The sequence below is a fragment of the Bufo gargarizans genome, chromosome 3, assembly GCF_014858855.1.
Source record: "Bufo gargarizans isolate SCDJY-AF-19 chromosome 3, ASM1485885v1, whole genome shotgun sequence".
Lineage (NCBI taxonomy): Eukaryota > Metazoa > Chordata > Amphibia > Anura > Bufonidae > Bufo > Bufo gargarizans.
Window position 1 is genome coordinate 199,432,748 of NC_058082.1, and position 16,620 is coordinate 199,449,367.

General features: G+C 47.8%; 1 protein-coding gene across 2 annotated transcripts in view; it reads left to right on the top strand.

Annotated features, from left to right (window-relative positions):
• CYFIP1 (cytoplasmic FMR1 interacting protein 1) overlaps positions 1–16,620 on the top strand; it is a 116,742-nt gene that overhangs the window by 38,599 nt on the left and 61,523 nt on the right. For both annotated transcript variants that reach the window (XM_044288152.1, XM_044288151.1), the window contains exons 9-15: positions 6,788–6,892; positions 8,357–8,448; positions 9,386–9,503; positions 9,726–9,848; positions 10,481–10,606; positions 11,609–11,775; positions 16,088–16,235. In XM_044288152.1, the coding sequence (XP_044144087.1) occupies positions 6,788–6,892; positions 8,357–8,448; positions 9,386–9,503; positions 9,726–9,848; positions 10,481–10,606; positions 11,609–11,775; positions 16,088–16,235 (879 nt within the window). The remainder of the gene's footprint in view (positions 1–6,787; positions 6,893–8,356; positions 8,449–9,385; positions 9,504–9,725; positions 9,849–10,480; positions 10,607–11,608; positions 11,776–16,087; positions 16,236–16,620) is intronic.

Consider the following 16,620-nt stretch of genomic DNA (forward strand, 5'->3'; position numbering starts at 1 on the left):
GGTGGAGTCGGGGGGTATAGCACGAGGAGGAGGAGCTCTTTTGTATTTGCATAGTGTCCCTCCTACTAATACCTCTAAGCTATACCCATGGTCTGTGTACCCCAATGGAAAAGATGAGAAAAAGATTTTACAGGTGAGTTTCACAAAAAAATCTCCTTTTCCAAGATTATGTTAAATTTGGGGGATGTGTCAAATTAATGAAGAAAAAAAGTACTCGCCTTTTTAAATGTCCCTCCAGTCCTATGCTACCTTTCTGATTCACGCCGAGCCTGCACCAGTTGCATGCCATTCACATGACCACTGCAGCTAATCGCTGGCCTCAGCGTTTCAGTGCATGAGTGGTATGTGACTGGTGAAGAACAAAGTGATGGAACGGAAGATGTCAAAAATACATTTTCTTTAAAGGGCATCTGTCAGCAGATTGGTACCTATGAACCTGGCTGACCTGTTACATGTGCACTTTGCAGCTGAAGGCATCTGTGTTGGTCCCATGTTCATATGGTGAGAAAAATTATATTTTAATATATGCAAATGAGCCTCTAGGAGCAACAAGGGAGTTGCCGTTACACCTAGAGGCTCTGCTATCTTTGCAACTGCTGCACCTTGATTAACAGGACCAGGCAGTTAGTGTTATCACTCCTGCCTGGCTTTGTCAAAGTGCAGATGTTGCTGCAGTTGCAGAGAGCTGAGCCTCTAGGTGTAACAGTAACGCCCCCGTTGCTCCTAGAGGCTCATTTGCATATATTAAAATAAAATTTTTCTCACCATATGAACATTGGACCAACACAGATGCCTTCAGCTGCCAAGCGCACATGTAACAGGTCAGCCAGGTGTCATAGGTACCAATCTGCTGACAGATGCCATTGAATTAATATTATATATTACCCAAAAAAAATTACATAATATTGGAAAACTTTATTTCTCGCCCAATTTCCTTGGGGGACACAGAAGACCTTGGGTATAGCTCATCTCCCTAGGAGGCGTGACACTAAGTAAGAACTGTTAAGCCCCTCCTCCACAGCTATACCCTCAGCCTGGAGAGAGAGACTGCCAGTTTTTGCTTAGTGTCCAAGGAGGCAAGACACTCCCTGCTACTGCAGGGCTGTTTTTCTCCTGTTTGGTTTTTAGTTTTGATTTTTGCTTTTTGCTTTTGTCTTTTTCTTCAGATCATCAGGGACAACAGAGTCGCACTAGACCTCTCTGTTTCTCCCGGGGTCGAGCTGCGCCAGTGCCGGTCATCCGCACTGCTGCCTCCCCCACAGAAGGCAAGGTGGACCAGGGCAGCCCAGCTCCCCTGCATCCCGCCAGTGCAAGGGTCGCCCGCACGCCAAGTCCCTCTTCCAGCGTCCTGCCACTACGGTGCCAGTAGCTGAAGGGGCGACCCTGCTGGAACGGACCGAGGGTGAAGACGGCTGTGGTAAGAGAGAGGCTTCTCCAGCCCTATGTTCCCCTCATTCCCTCCCCGGTCTCCTGCGTGCTGGACCCCCATACTGGTCCCTGCTGGACCCTGAGGTGTCGTTGGGAACAGCCATTTTCTGGCTCCAGGGCTGTCTCTCATATCCAGCTGTTGCCCAATAATCATATAGCCCCACACCACCACCATACTGGTGACCGCGGGGCGACTATACACTGCCCCTTCATAGGGCATTGCACAGGGGTGAGCAATGGATGGCTGTGGAGGAATTCTGCTTTAGGACCGGAGACCCGCTCCTAGCTGCCTCTGACACAGGGGTTATGCCGGCCCTCCCCCTTACCGGTCGCAGATTCAGTACAGGGGGCCCTCGCTGACTGCCCTGTCCCTCCTCCACGGGCGCCGTTAGGGCAGGGGGTGCAGTGCTCGACTTCAGGGTCCCCCCCCCCCGCCCTCCTTACCGGTGTCTAGGGCCAAGGGCCCGCTCCAGAAGCTGCCGGCTCCAGAAGCTGCCGGACGCAAGGCCCTCACTGCCTGCATGTACTGAGCGCGATGCTCCAGCAGGCCCCGGCTGACTGTTGAGGCTTTTGGTCGGCCAGGAGCCGCAAACTTTTGACCCAGGCTTCGGCCTGCTCGGCCGCAATCCGGCCCTTTGTCTCGGCCGGCCCGCGGGGTGGGCACCCGCGGCCGTTAGTGCATGCGTCTGCCGGCTCCCGGCCGGGTGCCGCAAACCTTTGACCCAGGCTTCGGCCTGCACGGCCGCAATCCGGCCCTTTGTCTCTGCCGGCCCGCGGGGTGGGCACCCGCGGGCCGTTAGTGCATGCGTCAGCCGGCTCCCTCCCGGTCCCGGCCGACCGCCGGTACTCCCGGTCGGCCGGGCGCCGCGAAAATCTAGGCCCCGGCTTCTCGGCCTACTAGGCCACAAACTTCCAGCCTCAGTTGGAGGGGGCGGGAACTTCTCGCGGCGCGAATTCTTCCCGCCTGGAGGTCCCCCGCCCCCAGGGGATCGCAGCGCCGCCCCCTAGGCCGGATGTTTTGTTAACCTGTTGGGTACCGGCCACCAGGGGCCGGCTCCCATCTAGAGGACACCCTCTATGTTCTGGGCTTCCTGGTGGGCCTGTGTGAGATTGTGCCCCTGTATGGTGGCCCCTTTTTTGCCTCAGAGTGGCTGTGTTTTAAAAAAAAAAAAAAAAAAAGTTAATAAATAACGGAATGGTTGCGCAGGACGCTGCAGCCTGATGCAGTAGTGCTGGCCGCACGCTATGCCCCCCTTCCGTAGGCGGCATGTTGCGCTCCTCTGCTGCGGTTCTGGCCAGCTACATGTTCCCCTTCTAGGCGGACCCTTGCCATCTCCCGGGATGCGGCGCTGACCAAAGGCAGGCGCCCCGTCTATAGGCAGAACGTCGCCTCTCCAGTTACAGGTTGGCCATGTGCATCACTCTCACTGGATTTAATGCCGGACAGGTGCATGACCCCCTTCTGGGGCAGAAGAATTGCACTCTCACCAGATACGGTGCTGGCCATGTACATGACCCCTCAAGGAGCACGGCACTCTCACTGGATTCCTGCCGGCCATGTGTGTATCCCCCTTCTATGGCGGTACGCTGCACTCTCACTGGGTTCGCTGTCGGCCATGGGTATAAAACATGTGCACGTCCCCCTTCCATATGCGGAACACTGCACTCATTGGGTTCACTGCCGGCCATGTGCACGTCCCCTTCCATAAGCGGAACGCTGCACTCTCAATGGATTCGCTGCCGGCCTTGTGCATGACTCCCTTCCATAAGCGGTAGGCTGCACTCTCATTGGTTTCGCTGCCAGCCTTGAGCATGCCTCCTTCTCTCGGGCGGCATACATACTCTTCCTGGCTGGGGTTGTTCTCTCGCGGTAGGTTGCTGGCCACGTGCTTGACCCCCTTCCATGGCGGGGTGCTTGCACTCTCACCGGATCCGCTGCCAGTCATAGGCATGGCCCCCCCCCCCTTCCTTGGGCGGTGTACCGCACTCTCGCTGGCTTTGCTGCCGGCATGGGCATGCCTCCTCTCCTCAGGCGACATACATGCACCTTCACTGACGGTGTTTGTTCTTGCGCCAGTACGTTGCTGGCCATGTGCATGGCCCCGTCCGTGGCGGGGTGCTCGCGCTCTCCTGGGATGCGATGCTGCCGTGTGCGGTTCATTGCACCCTCACCGAATACGTTGCTGGCCAGGAGCATGGCCCTCTAAACATGGGTGCGCTGCTTGCACTCCCTTTAGAAACGGTGCTGGCCTTGTGCATGACCACTTCTCGTTCCGTGGGCGGTAATTTGCGCGCTCATGAGATTCACGGCTGTCCTTCTATATGCTGTACTGGACGTTCCCCTTTCATTGGCGAACTACTCGTTGCACTCTCACAAAATTCGGTGTTGGGTGGATTATTGCACAATAATTTAATGCCCGGATAATCCTGTGCATGCCCTTCCCCCTTCACTAGGTCCTTTGGTGCGGGCCTTTGCACTCTTGCCGTCTGCAGAGTTTGCCAGGTGCTTTTCTCCCCCCTTTTCTGGGCGGACTGCTTGCGTTCCATAGCATGCCCCCTGTACTAGCCTTGTGCATAACTCCCTTTCGGGTTGCACTTGTACTTCCATGGATACTGTGGGATGCTTGGCTGTGCGCTCTGTGCGTTGTTTGGGCCGTGTTTGCCTTCTCCTCCCGTGGGTGGGTTGGCCTTCTCGCTGCCTGCGGTTTGCTAGTACGTATGCCTCCCTTCCTCCTGCGACATACTTTTTTCTCTTGGGGTGAGGCTGCTTGTCGCTAGCTTTGCACTCTTTTCTGAAGAGGTCATTCTGTCCACCTGTATGAGCCTAAGGTGTTGTCCAACACACAACAAATGAATGCCCAATGTATTCACCGCTGTATAACTTGTATATATGTAGACGGGCTCTGCTGGCTCGCTACTGCACCGAGCTGGGTGGCACTCATTCTCTGGTGTGGTCCCGTTGTGACTGCACCAGCCATGTTCATTGGCCCTTCCACCTGGGGGGTGTTCGGGGTACCTTGATGCGTACCCGTTCGTCCTCCCGTGACATTGCTTCCCCGCGCAAGCCGTCGGGTCAAGAGCGTTGTCTTGGCGCCTTCTGCACTTCAGTCTGATCTGCTACCAGGAACAGACCGCTCCTCTCGGGTAGGGTCACCCAACTTCTCTTGGGTGCTCGTCTATCCAGGTCTGAGGGACCTCCACTTTTGGGTTCTTCAGGGTTTTCGCCTTCTGCGAGGCGATCTGCAGGTCGTCTCACAGAGTAGCAGGTATTCGGCTTTTGAACTGTCCTGTGGCTTCCCTGTTTGCCATTCCTCCTTTCGGTTTGGAGGGTGTTATGCCGGCCTCTGTCTCGACTGCTTTTCCTCGCTGGCTCGGTTGTTTTGGCTTCCTCTCTGAGTTTGTCACTCCGAGGTGGCTTCTGCACCGGCCAGGCCTCAGAGGCTGTTTTCGTCATTGCCCCCTCCCCTTCGGGGGTGAGCATGGTTGTTCATTTGGATGGTTCCGGGGGTTACTTGTGGTCTCGTACAGTCTCCCTCGTTTTCGCTGGCAGTACTAGCTGTGTGCCTGTTTGCCAGGCCTATTGCGTTCTGTCCTCCCGCTGGGTGCAGATTGCCTTTCCATTCTGGGCATATGGTCCTGCTGGACTTACCTTTTCGGTAACTTGGGAGGACTACCCTTCGGTCACGGTTGTCCTTGACTTTCCCTCACCAGGACTGTAGAACTCCTTCCTGTGGTGGCTACGTCGACTTGGACTTTGGCCTGTCTTGTCCTGGCATCTGTCGGCTGCTGGGCGGACCCTTCCGGTTTCTTCCGTCTGTCCTTCTGCTCACCCACTCCGGTTGGTTACGGGACTATGTTGTTCGGGGGCCGACGGGAGTTTTCTTCCGACCCTTGGGCCGTGTTACTGGTCTGCGCCTGATCACATTGGTTTTTTTTCCCGCTTGCCAGGCGATTCCTGCGAGCGCGCTGGTGTTCGCTCCCGACTGTGCTTCGTCCGGGTTCGGTTGTCGGACTTAGGGTTCTTGACTTGGTTTTGTGGTAAGTGGGGCATTCCCCCACTCTGCTTTCTCTCCCTTGGTTCTGTCTTTCTCTAGTCCGGCCTGACCCTGGGACTGGGACTCTGTTACTGAAGTGTCAGGTGTCGGCGCTGTCCTTTCCCTTGCAGCGTTTTCTGGCCCTCCTGGGCCTGTCATGACCTTCTTCCACAGAGTGGCTCTTGGTTCCTCTGTACCGTTCCCTGGTACCGCCCTGGGAACTACACACTGAGCTCTTGGCGCTCCACTCTTTCCCTTGGTGCCGTTGTAGAAGTTCTCCCTACTCCTGCTGTCCTGTACAGTTGTGTTTTCTGTTGCCATCATGTCTGATGGGTGGCCCTTCGTGTTCTGTGCCCTCTGTCCTTTTCCAGGACGGGGCTGTTTCTCCATCCCGTCCCTTCCTTCTGAGGGTGGTATCTGCCTTCTTATCTACGAGGCTTTGGTCATCCCCTTCCCGTCTCCGGGAACGGGCGCTTCACCGCTTGGAGATTGTTTGGTTTTGCAGTTGTTACTTGGAGATCTCCGGCTCTTGTCTGCGTTCGGTCTCTTGCGTTTCCAGGATGTCCGCGCAAAGAGTTGACGGCCTCCAGGGTGGCTTTCCTTCGTTCTCTGTGTCTATTGCTGTGGTTACCGCACCAAGGGCAGGGTTCTGCTTTGGTGTCACCGTTCATTTCAGCCGGAGCGGTCGGTGCCTCCTGGGCCGGAGGCATAAGGCTTCGGCCATGCTTTTGTGCAAGGCGGTCGCTGGTCTTCCTTGCACACCTTACTGGGTTCTACAGGGTGCGCACTGGGGCTTCGGCGTCTGCTGCCTTGGGCCGCCTGGTCTGCAGGCGGCGGTTTCTTGATGCCTTCGGGTGCTTTGCCCTGGTGCTGTGGTCCCTCCCCTCTTGGACTGCTATTGAACGTCCCAAGGTCTTCTGTGTCCCCCAAGGAAATTGGGCGAGAAAACGAGATTTTTGTATAACTTACCAGTAAAATCTCTTTCTCGCTCTTTCCTTGGGGGACACAGCACCCACCCATTCTTTGTTTCCGAGTTTGTTTTACCCGTTGGGTAGTTGGCTTGTTGGCTCCACTTTTGGACTTTGCCTTTTCTCACTACTTGGACACGCAACTGGCAGTCTCTCTCTCCAGGCTGAGGGTATAGCTGTGGAGGAGGGGCTTAACAGTTCTTACTTAGTGTCACGCCTCCTAGGGAGATGAGCTATACCCAAGGTCTTCTGTGTCCCCCAAGGAAAGAGCGAGAAAGAGATTTTACTGGTAAGTTATACAAAAATCTCGTTTTTAAGTAAATATTGTTCTCATTATTGTATTTATTTTTATTAAAGGTTATGGGATTTGGTCTGTATCTTATGGATGGTAATGTAAGCAACATCTACAAACTGGATGCGAAGAAGAGAATTAATCTCACCAAAATAGACAAGTTCTTTAAGGTAGTGATTTAAAAAATAATGATCTTCTATGATATGGTATAATATGCTCCACAGACATTTGTATATTCTGTGTCTGAAGTTCCTGCTCAGCTTTTCACTTAAAGCTGCAACAGCACTTGAATAAGAGTGGTGCTGTTTCTTTAAGGGTCCATTCACGCGTCTGTATGTGTTTTGCGGATCAGCAAAACGCAGACACTGGTAATGTGCGTTCCGCGTTTTGCTGACCGCACATTGCCGGCACTCTCATAGAAAATGCCTTTTCTTGTCTGTAATTGCGGACAAGAATAGGACATGTTCTATTTATTTGCGGAATGGAAGTGCGGATGCGGACAGCACATTTCGGCCCCATTGAAAATAAATGGGTCCGCACCTGTTCCACAAAATTGCGGAACAGATGCAGACCCATTTTGCGGTCGTGTGAATGGACCCTTAGGGAAATTCTTATCCTGGACAACCCTTTTTAAAATGTTTATTGTTCTGCTTAAAATGCGCTGGAATAAAACTGCATCACTCTCGGTATCAGGACGAATCAATTTGATAAAATTGATTGTTTAACCCAAGTGCTTATATGTATTATAACATGCACCCTATGTGGTACCTAAGAAGTGTTTTCAGAAACTTACTTCCTTAATGTCACCATTTATATGGGGCACTAACAGACCGAAATTATCTGTCACTGCCTTAAATCGGCCTAGAAATACAGGGGGGATGTCTTTACCGGATGTTTACTTATATTACCTGGCAGGACAATTGAGGAATATACACTCGTGAATCTCGTCTGACAATCATCTAATCAGACAAGAGAGACATCTTGCTACATACCTAAACCTTAACACCTTATGGCCACTTCTGGAACAACCAAAATTACTAATTACACTATCTGGAAGTCAGTGTATTAAAGCAGTCAATATAAATAGATAAAACCATAAAAATGAAGAAAACAATGAAACAAAAAATGAACAAAAAAATGAAAACCTATGAAGCACAACGCGGCCAGGAGGCCACGTCTGCTGCCCTGGTAGGATTCTCATCCTGCAAATGCTTCCACATTTTGCATTTTGATGTTTAACGAAAAATAAATGGCCAGCAAGAGTTTTCTAGAGCCCGATGTATTGTTTGCACAAAGGGCATAAAGGCGGCAGAGTGGTGACACACTGGACAGTGATAGCATACCCAGGAGGCAGTGATGGCATGCTAGGGATCAAAGTTAGAGCCCATTGCCTTTTTTGCACCCAGCCGACTTTTTTTTTTTTGCTAGTTTTTAGATAGATGTACATTGCTGTGAAACTGTATGTCATGTGCTGTAACTGCAGATCTTACTCTAGGTGTCTTCTCAGTGACATGTGTTGACCTGACCAGCAGAGGCCCACCTAATTACTGTAATAGGATGGTATTTGTGGTATAATCATGCCATGCTTTCTCAGTGTGATCTTACTGTTTTTTCCATCCATTTTATGAGCATAGCAGCTGCAAGTGGTGCCACTGTTTGGGGACATGCAAATAGAACTTGCAAGATACATTAAGACCAGCGCACATTATGAGGAGAATAAATCAAGGTAAGCATTCTTGGTGCATGCCAGGTTTATGTCTACATGAATAAGCCTTTAAAGGCTATGTACCTTTGGACGCAATTTTTGTTTATGATTGCATTTTACTCATTTTTGGCTAAAAATCATATTTTCAATTGGCCTTTATTAAAAATTTTGAGCCGTTCTGTCACAAAAGGTTAACTGTTTTTCTTACTGTTTGACTGGTACTTTCACTTTGTGCCGGTTATCTAATAACAATTATCTCTAAACTACTAAGGGGTCATAAACACTTGTTTAAGCCACATTCTTATCCGCTTTAATGAGTGTTTATAAGGGCAGAGATAAGGAGTCTGTCTGCTCCCCAGAAGATGGAAAAGACACAAAATCCACAGGCTGCTGGTACAGCATCTCGGCTATGTACACAAAAAAGGATTCCATACTTTTAATAAAGACCAATTAAAAAATTGTTTTTTTTTAGCTCAAAATAAGTGCAATGCAATAATAAAAAAATTGCCATAAAAATGTACATAGCCTTTAATTATAATGATAAAGCTAATTGTTTTGCATGAAGCGTGGTAAGACCTCTTCCTGATGTTTCATTTGTCCATACTTTTCAGTGCCCATTTAGATATAGAGAGAGAGAGGAATTGCATACAAAACAATTGCCCTTTTATGTGTGGATTTGAACTGATAGTAGAAAAGGAAGGACTGTAGTCAATCCATGGACATTGACGACCTGCATACCACCCTCAGCCCTTCTGTGTGATAGGAATGCCCCTGCATATAAAGGATGCAATAGTGCTAATAATAATGTTCTCGGCTTTTTGTCCAGTAACAAATACATTATGTATATCTTTTTAATTGTGGTTTTTAGATTTGTTTCCTTGTTTACTATATTTTGTGTTAAGTGTTGTTTTTTTAGGTTTTCACCAGTTGTAATGCTCTTGTTTGTACTATTAAACAGATGGACATGTACGTCGTCCAGCAGCAGTCCCCAGTACAACATCTGTGAGCAGATGATCCAGATTAGAGAAGACCACATGCGATTTATCTCGGAGCTCGCACGGTACAGCAATAGTGAGGTGTGTATTTAGCCAGAAGTCATAGAGTCACTAGCGAATGATGGGACTTAACTAAATTGGAATTTTAACACCAGTATTAATAAAAAGTGTGCTGGAGTAAGATGGACAGGCGTCTTAAAAACAGTGACGCATCTTCTTGCAGTCCTGTGGCAAATTTTGGTTTTATAGCAAGCATTTTAACATTTTCTACATTTGATTTTTTTCCTTTTCTTTATACATTAGGTGGTAACTGGATCCGGTCGCCAAGAAGCTCAGAAGACTGATGCAGAGTATCGGAAACTTTTTGACTTGTCCTTACAAGGACTTCAGCTGTTATCACAATGGAGTGCACATGTGATGGAAGTGGTATGTCCTAGAAAAGAAGTTAATGAAATTCATTCCTTGTCCTATGAGTGTGGGACAATAGTCCCGTGGGCGGCCCGATGCGCACAGCATCATAGTAATCTATGATGTTGTGCACGATCAATGCTGCTCCAGGACATATGGCCCACTCATGGACCGTATGTCTCGGAGGGCGTATACGGTCGTGTGCATGAGCCCCAAGTCACAGAACCTCACTGTTAAAAAAGGCGCTTTGGGTAAGGGGCAGGGCTTGTTTTAAAAAGGGACAGAATGGGTTAAAAAGAAAAACTGCTCACCAAGCACTTAAGGCTCCCCCCTCCATCCCGCTGCTGTTCTAGTCCCCGCTGCTTTAAATGTCCCGGTTCTATCTAAATGTCCTAGTTGTGGCTTGCCACACAGGAAAATGCTGGAAATGCTCACTTGGCCAACTATTGACTGCAGGTACGACCCGCTTTGGAATGGTTTTCGGGAAGAATTAATCAATGTACGTGCAGCAAATGTTAATACAATAAAATCCATTTGTTTTATCTTCTTCTTGCTGTATTATTTGGATGGCTTTAGGTAGATAAGGTGAAGACTAAGAGCCATGTTTAATATTTGTCACATAATGACTGTGCGTGGTTTGTATTTAACAGTACTCGTGGAAGCTTGTGCACCCAACCGATAAGTATTCCAACAAAGACTGTCCTGACAATGCGGAGGAGTATGAGAGAGCCACACGTTACAACTACACCAGCGAAGAAAAGTTTGCCCTTGTGGAAGTATGCCATCTTTATTAATATTCTAATATTTATAAATAAAGGGAAGTCTGGGTAGGCTTTATTAACTACAGCATGGGAGCCGAAAGCAGCAGGTTTGAACTGTTCTTTAAAATTTGTGGCTCCGACTAACTTTAAAGGGGTTGTCTCATCTCGCCGTTACTAAGGCGAGATGAGACACAGTCCTGACCACCAGCCGGCTGATAAAACAACATATTGCTCAGGCACTTGCTGTTTCAGTAGCTCCCAATGCAGTTTGTAGAGCTACGGAAACAGCAAAGCACAGCAAACTATGCTGTATCTGTGTCAGGGAGACAGCACAGTTTGTTGTGCTATACTGTTTCCATAGCTCTCATGCACCACAATGTGAGCGGCTAAAATAGCGAGTGCCGGAGCACGGCTGTGCACCGCCAGACCCCATGGACTATAATGGGATCCAGATGTGATCTGGCCACTTTCCGGCATAAGTGCTGGATTTGGCAAGACAGAGTCCTGCATGCAAGGCTAGTTGTCCTTCGGCACTTATGCCGTAAAGAGCCAGATCGCTGCCGAATCCCATTATTGTCAATGGGGTCCAGCGTTACACGGTCGTGTCCAGTTTTGCCATAGCCAGTGGATTCCGGCAGCCTGTTCCTCTGCCATATTAGTTAAATGCAGAGTTGAATTAGCCCTAAGCAGTGAGAGATTGTTATGGCCTAACTACACTAATTTTGCAGTCATTATGATGAAGCAATCATTTTATTTTATTTCTCTCAAAAGCACAGAGATTCTGCTAAATTTGTCTATTTTTCAGCTTTTTAGACATTTGCAATTATGTGGTACATGAAAGGGTTTAGCGAATTTTGACCATAAGACAACTCCCTAAATTATTCTAGGAGTGAGTTAATTGCTGGGGTTTTCATGGCTATTTTATTTACTGGTATTATAATAAATGTGCAATTCTGTTTCTGGTTTGAAGCTTGTCAGAATGTGTATGACTCAGTGGGCGCATCTTTCTGTCTCTAGGTGATTGCCATGATCAAAGGCTTGCAAGTTCTCATGGGCCGGATGGAGAGTGTATTTAATCATGCCATTCGTCATACTATATATGCAGCACTGCAAGATTTTGCTCAGATTACCTTACGAGAACCACTGAGACAGGCGATTAAGAAAAAGAAAACAGTCATTCAAAGGTGAGAAGGTGAAGGTGAAGAATCTATGATTATTTTCATGCTGTTTTAACTTTGTATCACCTCCTACAACGCAGTCCATGGCATGGGTGAACTAAAGAAAATTATAATTTTTTTTAAATAACTATATTTCTCATTCGTATCATTGGGGGACACAGAAGACTATGGGTACAGCTGCTGCCACTAGGAGGCGACGCTAATCAAAAAAGGTGTTAGCTCCTCCTCTCAGCTATACCCCACCTGCAGACACTGAACTAATCAGTTTTAGCTTAGTGTCCGTAGGAGGCAGACATATTTTTCTGCAGGTCTGCCAAAGCTTTTTCCTTTATTTTTCAGGTTTAGGCTACAGACGGGCTCTCGCCACTTGTTTTCCCACTCTTGAGGTGGGAGACCAGTGGGTGCTCAAGCCCACTGCTCGTTCCCCACCTCTGGAAGACTAGGAGGAACAGTGGATCTCAAATGGATCTCAAATCCACTCTGTTACCCACCAGCTACAGTGTCATCTTATCTGATACTCCTGGAAGTCCCCCCTGTTACCGGTGTAGCCGCCCTCCCCAAAGGGCAGCACACTGAGAAAGGTGACACTGCTGGAACCAGGGTGGGCAAAAACCGTCTGTATATTGCCTGCTGACCCCCCTTCTCTTGTGTTCTCTAAGTGAACACAGGAATATATGTTTCTTCTCCCTGGGTGCGGTAGATAAACCTTTTTTTTTTTTTTTTTTTTTTTTTTTTTTTTTTCCTTGTATCAGGTGACTCGCCAAACCTCAGTCCCACCTCTGGTCCCCAGCCCCATCCAGGCCCTGTGACGCATTCCCGGCGGTTGCATGTCTTCTTGGCGGCCGCTGCTTTTCTCCTCGGGCCATCGGTACGCCCAGTTCGGCATCCTTGTTCCCCATTTGCTCTCCCGCTCCCTCCCTGCATTACCGTCCCAACCGAAAGTTCTTCTGGTCGACCCGTTTGTTCTTGAGGCCCGACTCTGCGGCCTACCAGGCCGCATCTTCAAGAGTGTTTCGGGGGCAGGAATTGTACTATCAGAGTGTGAAAATTTCGCCCCATGTCTTCGCCCCACAAGCTGCCCAATAAGCTCCGCCCTTGTGCTTAACCTTTTACTTACCTCAGGACTACTGCGCTGGGGAAGATACTTACTGGGCTTTATGCTGAGGGTTAAAGTATTGGAAGGTATAGGATTTGAGCGGTATCTAATTGTGTTTTGGAGTCATTGTCCTACTGGAAGGTGAACCTCCGTCCTAGCCTCAAATCACACAGAGTGGTACAGGTTTTGCTCAAGAATATCCCTGTATTTAGCACCATCTATCTTTCCCTCAACTCTGACCAGTTTCCCAGTCCCTGCTGCTGAAAAACATCTTCACAGCATGTTTCACTGTGGGGATAGTGTTCTTTGGGTAATGTGATGTGTTGGGTTTGCACCAGACATAGCGTTTTCTTTGATGGCTGAAAAGTTCAATTTTAGTCAGATCAGAGCACCTTCCTCCATACATTTTGGGAGTCTCCCACATGCCTTTTCGCAAACTCACAACAAGCCTTATTGTTTTTAGCTGAAAGTAATGGCTTTTTTTCTGGCCGCTCTGCCATAAAGCCCAACTCTATGGAGCGTACGGCTTGTCGTTCTATGTACAGATACTCCAGTCTCTGCTGTGGAACTCTGCAGCTCCTCCAGGGTTACCTTAGGTCTCTGTACTGCCTCTCTGATTAATGCCCTCTTTGCCCGGTCCGTGAGTTTTGGTGGGCGGCCGTCTCTTGACAGGTTTGTTGTTGTGCCATGTTCTTTCCATTTGGTTATGATAGATTTGATGGTGCTCTTGGGGATAATCAAAGATTTAGATATTTTTATAACCTAACCCTGACTTGTACTGCTCACCAACATTGTCCCTTACTTGTTTGGAGAGTTCCTTGGTCTTCATGGCAGTGTTTGGTTAGTGATGCCTCTTGCTTAGGTGTTGCAGCCTCTGGGGCCTTTCAAAAAAGGTGTGTGTGTATATATAATGACAGATCATGGGACACTTAGATTGCACACAGGTGGACATCATTTCACTAATTATGTGACTTCTGGAGGTAATTGGTTGCACCGGAGCTTTTTATGGGCTTCCTAACAAAGGGGATGAATACGTACGCACATGCCAATTTTCGGTTTTCTACTTCTAAACAATAGTTTTATTTATATATTTTTCTAATTTCACTTCACCAACTTAGACTTCTTTGTTCTGATCCATCACATACAATTCAGATTAACAAAACATTGAACTTAACGCTGTAACGTAACAAAATATGAAAAAAGTGAATACTTTTGCAAAACACTGTGTATGTGTATGTGTGTGTGTGTATATATATATATATATATATATATATATATATATATATATATTTCTATATATCTATCTCTGTCAGAGTTTCTTTACTACTTCAGCTGGATGGCAGTCCTATGGCGCTACTTTCCTTTCATGAGTGGAATCCTTGCACTACCGCTGGATACCGCACTCCCTGTAGTTCCATAGGTGGAGTCATTTTCACTACTACTGGATTTTGTAGGTCCTGTCACATTCCCTTCCTTCCTTAGGTGGAATATGTGCGCTTACCACTGGAACCTGTACATCCTGTAGCATTACCCTCCTTCCATAGGCGGAGTAATTGCACTTGCACTGGATACCGTACAGCCTGTAGCATTACCCCCCCCCCTTCATAGGCGGAGTACTTGCACTACCACTGGAACCTGTACATCCTGTAGCATTACCCTCCTTCCATAGGCGGAGTAATTGCACTACCACTGGATACTGTACAGCCCTTAGCATTACCATCCTTCCATAGGAAGAGTAATAGCACTTCCACTGTGTACTGTACAGTCCGTACCAATATTCTCTTTCCATAGGCAAAGTAATAGCACTACTACTGGATACTGTACAGCCTGTAGCATTACCCTCCTTTAATCGACAGAGTGTTTGCACTTGCCACTCGATCCTATTCATTCTGTATCATTACTCCCTTTTCATAGGCAGGGTATTTGCACCTTCTGTTGGATCCTATACATCCAGTAGCATTGCCCTCTTTCCATAGGCGGAATATTTACACCACCACTGGATACTGTACATCCTGTAGCATAGGCGGAGTAGTTGCACTTTCACTGGATCCTATACTTCCGGTAGAATCCCCCTTCTTCCGTAGTAGGAGTATTTGCACTTACGTTGGGTACAGTACACATTCTGTAGCATTACCCTCCCACTGGATACTATAAAGACTGTCGCATTACCCTCCTTCCTTAGGCGGCCTAATTGCACTTCCACCGGCTACCATACGTCCTGTTGCATTACCCCCTCCGCAGGCGAAGTAATTGCACTAATACTGCATATCTTCTGTCCTGTCAGATTTACCCTTTCTATAGGTGGATTAATTGCACCCCAATTGCATACGGTAGCTCCTGTAGCATTACCCTCCTTCCATTGGCGGAGTAGTTGCACAACCAGTAGTGCTTGCACTACCAGTGAACCCTGTACATCTTGTCGGGTTCCCCTCTTTCCGTAGGCGGAGTAATTCCACTACCACTAAAAACTGTCCATCATATTGCAATATCCATCTTTCTTAGGTGGAGTAATTGCTTGAACATTGACTACCGCGACTACTCTATTTTCTTACTTGTCGCATTGCATCGTGTTCCCTGGGTGACCTATTTGCTAGACTGGGTACCTACAATCGCCTTATCCCCGTCATAGGTGGTATTTTGGCACTACTACTGGATACTGTGACTACTTAACACTATCCCCTTCCTCCGGTAGTCATTGTTTGGATTAGTGTCGGGTGCCTATGTGGCATCCTCTGTCCTCCAGGTAGGCCTATAGCTTACAGGCTGTTGACACACCACATACCTTTCCTTGTGCCTTGAGTCCCTGTGGGGAGCATTCTAATTTTGTTGATTGTCATTAGCACGCTCGATGTCCACACTCCGTCAGTAGGTGGAACGTCTGCACTGATTGCCAGTTTCCTTCTTTATCAGGTGGAGGTTTGCGCTAGCACCAATTTCATGGTGGCTACTGCTGTTTGACTTCATTTTCAGGTGAAGCCTCTCCTCTGGCCCTAAAGGCCATAGTTGTTGCTATGTCCTCCCCTCGTTTCTTTTTCTGTTGTTTGGATAACCCTGTAGATTGTGATATCCTATGGTGTATAGGAATATTTATATTGTACATACATTTTTATATATTTTTTGCATTATGGCCAGTGACTGATTTATGCATCTATATGGCTTTATAGGTGCATTTGTTAGAAATAGCTGAAATAGCCCTTTTTGTATTCTTCTCTTGTATTTTAGTGTCCTTCAGGCAGTCAGAAAAACTGTTTGTGACTGGGGTGCAGGATGTGAACCATTTAATGACCCTGCTCTTAGAGGAGAGAAAGATCCTAAGACTGGGTTTGATATCAAAGTTCCCAGGCGTGCAGTAGGACCATCCAGCACTCAGGTACACACTTTATTATGTTTACTTATGTCCACTGTAGAATTACACTTTTACCAGCAGCAAGTTTTAACGTTACTGATAAGAGACTAAAGGGTTTGTAAAGTGAATCTGTTACAATGTAAGCTACAGGCAGCAGGTTATAGAGCAGGAGGAGCTGAGCAGATTGATAGTTTGTGGGAACATATTCAGTATAACTTGCAATCTATTCATTAAAATTCCTGCTCATTCTGGGCTTTGATGTCAGAGGAGGTCCTATCAGTGATTGACAGCCCTCCTTCTAAGACTATGTATGCAGAGATAGCTTTAAATCACTGATAGGACCTCCTCCTTGACTTCAAAGCCCAGAATGAACAGGAATTGCAAGTTCTACTGGATATGTTCCCAAAAA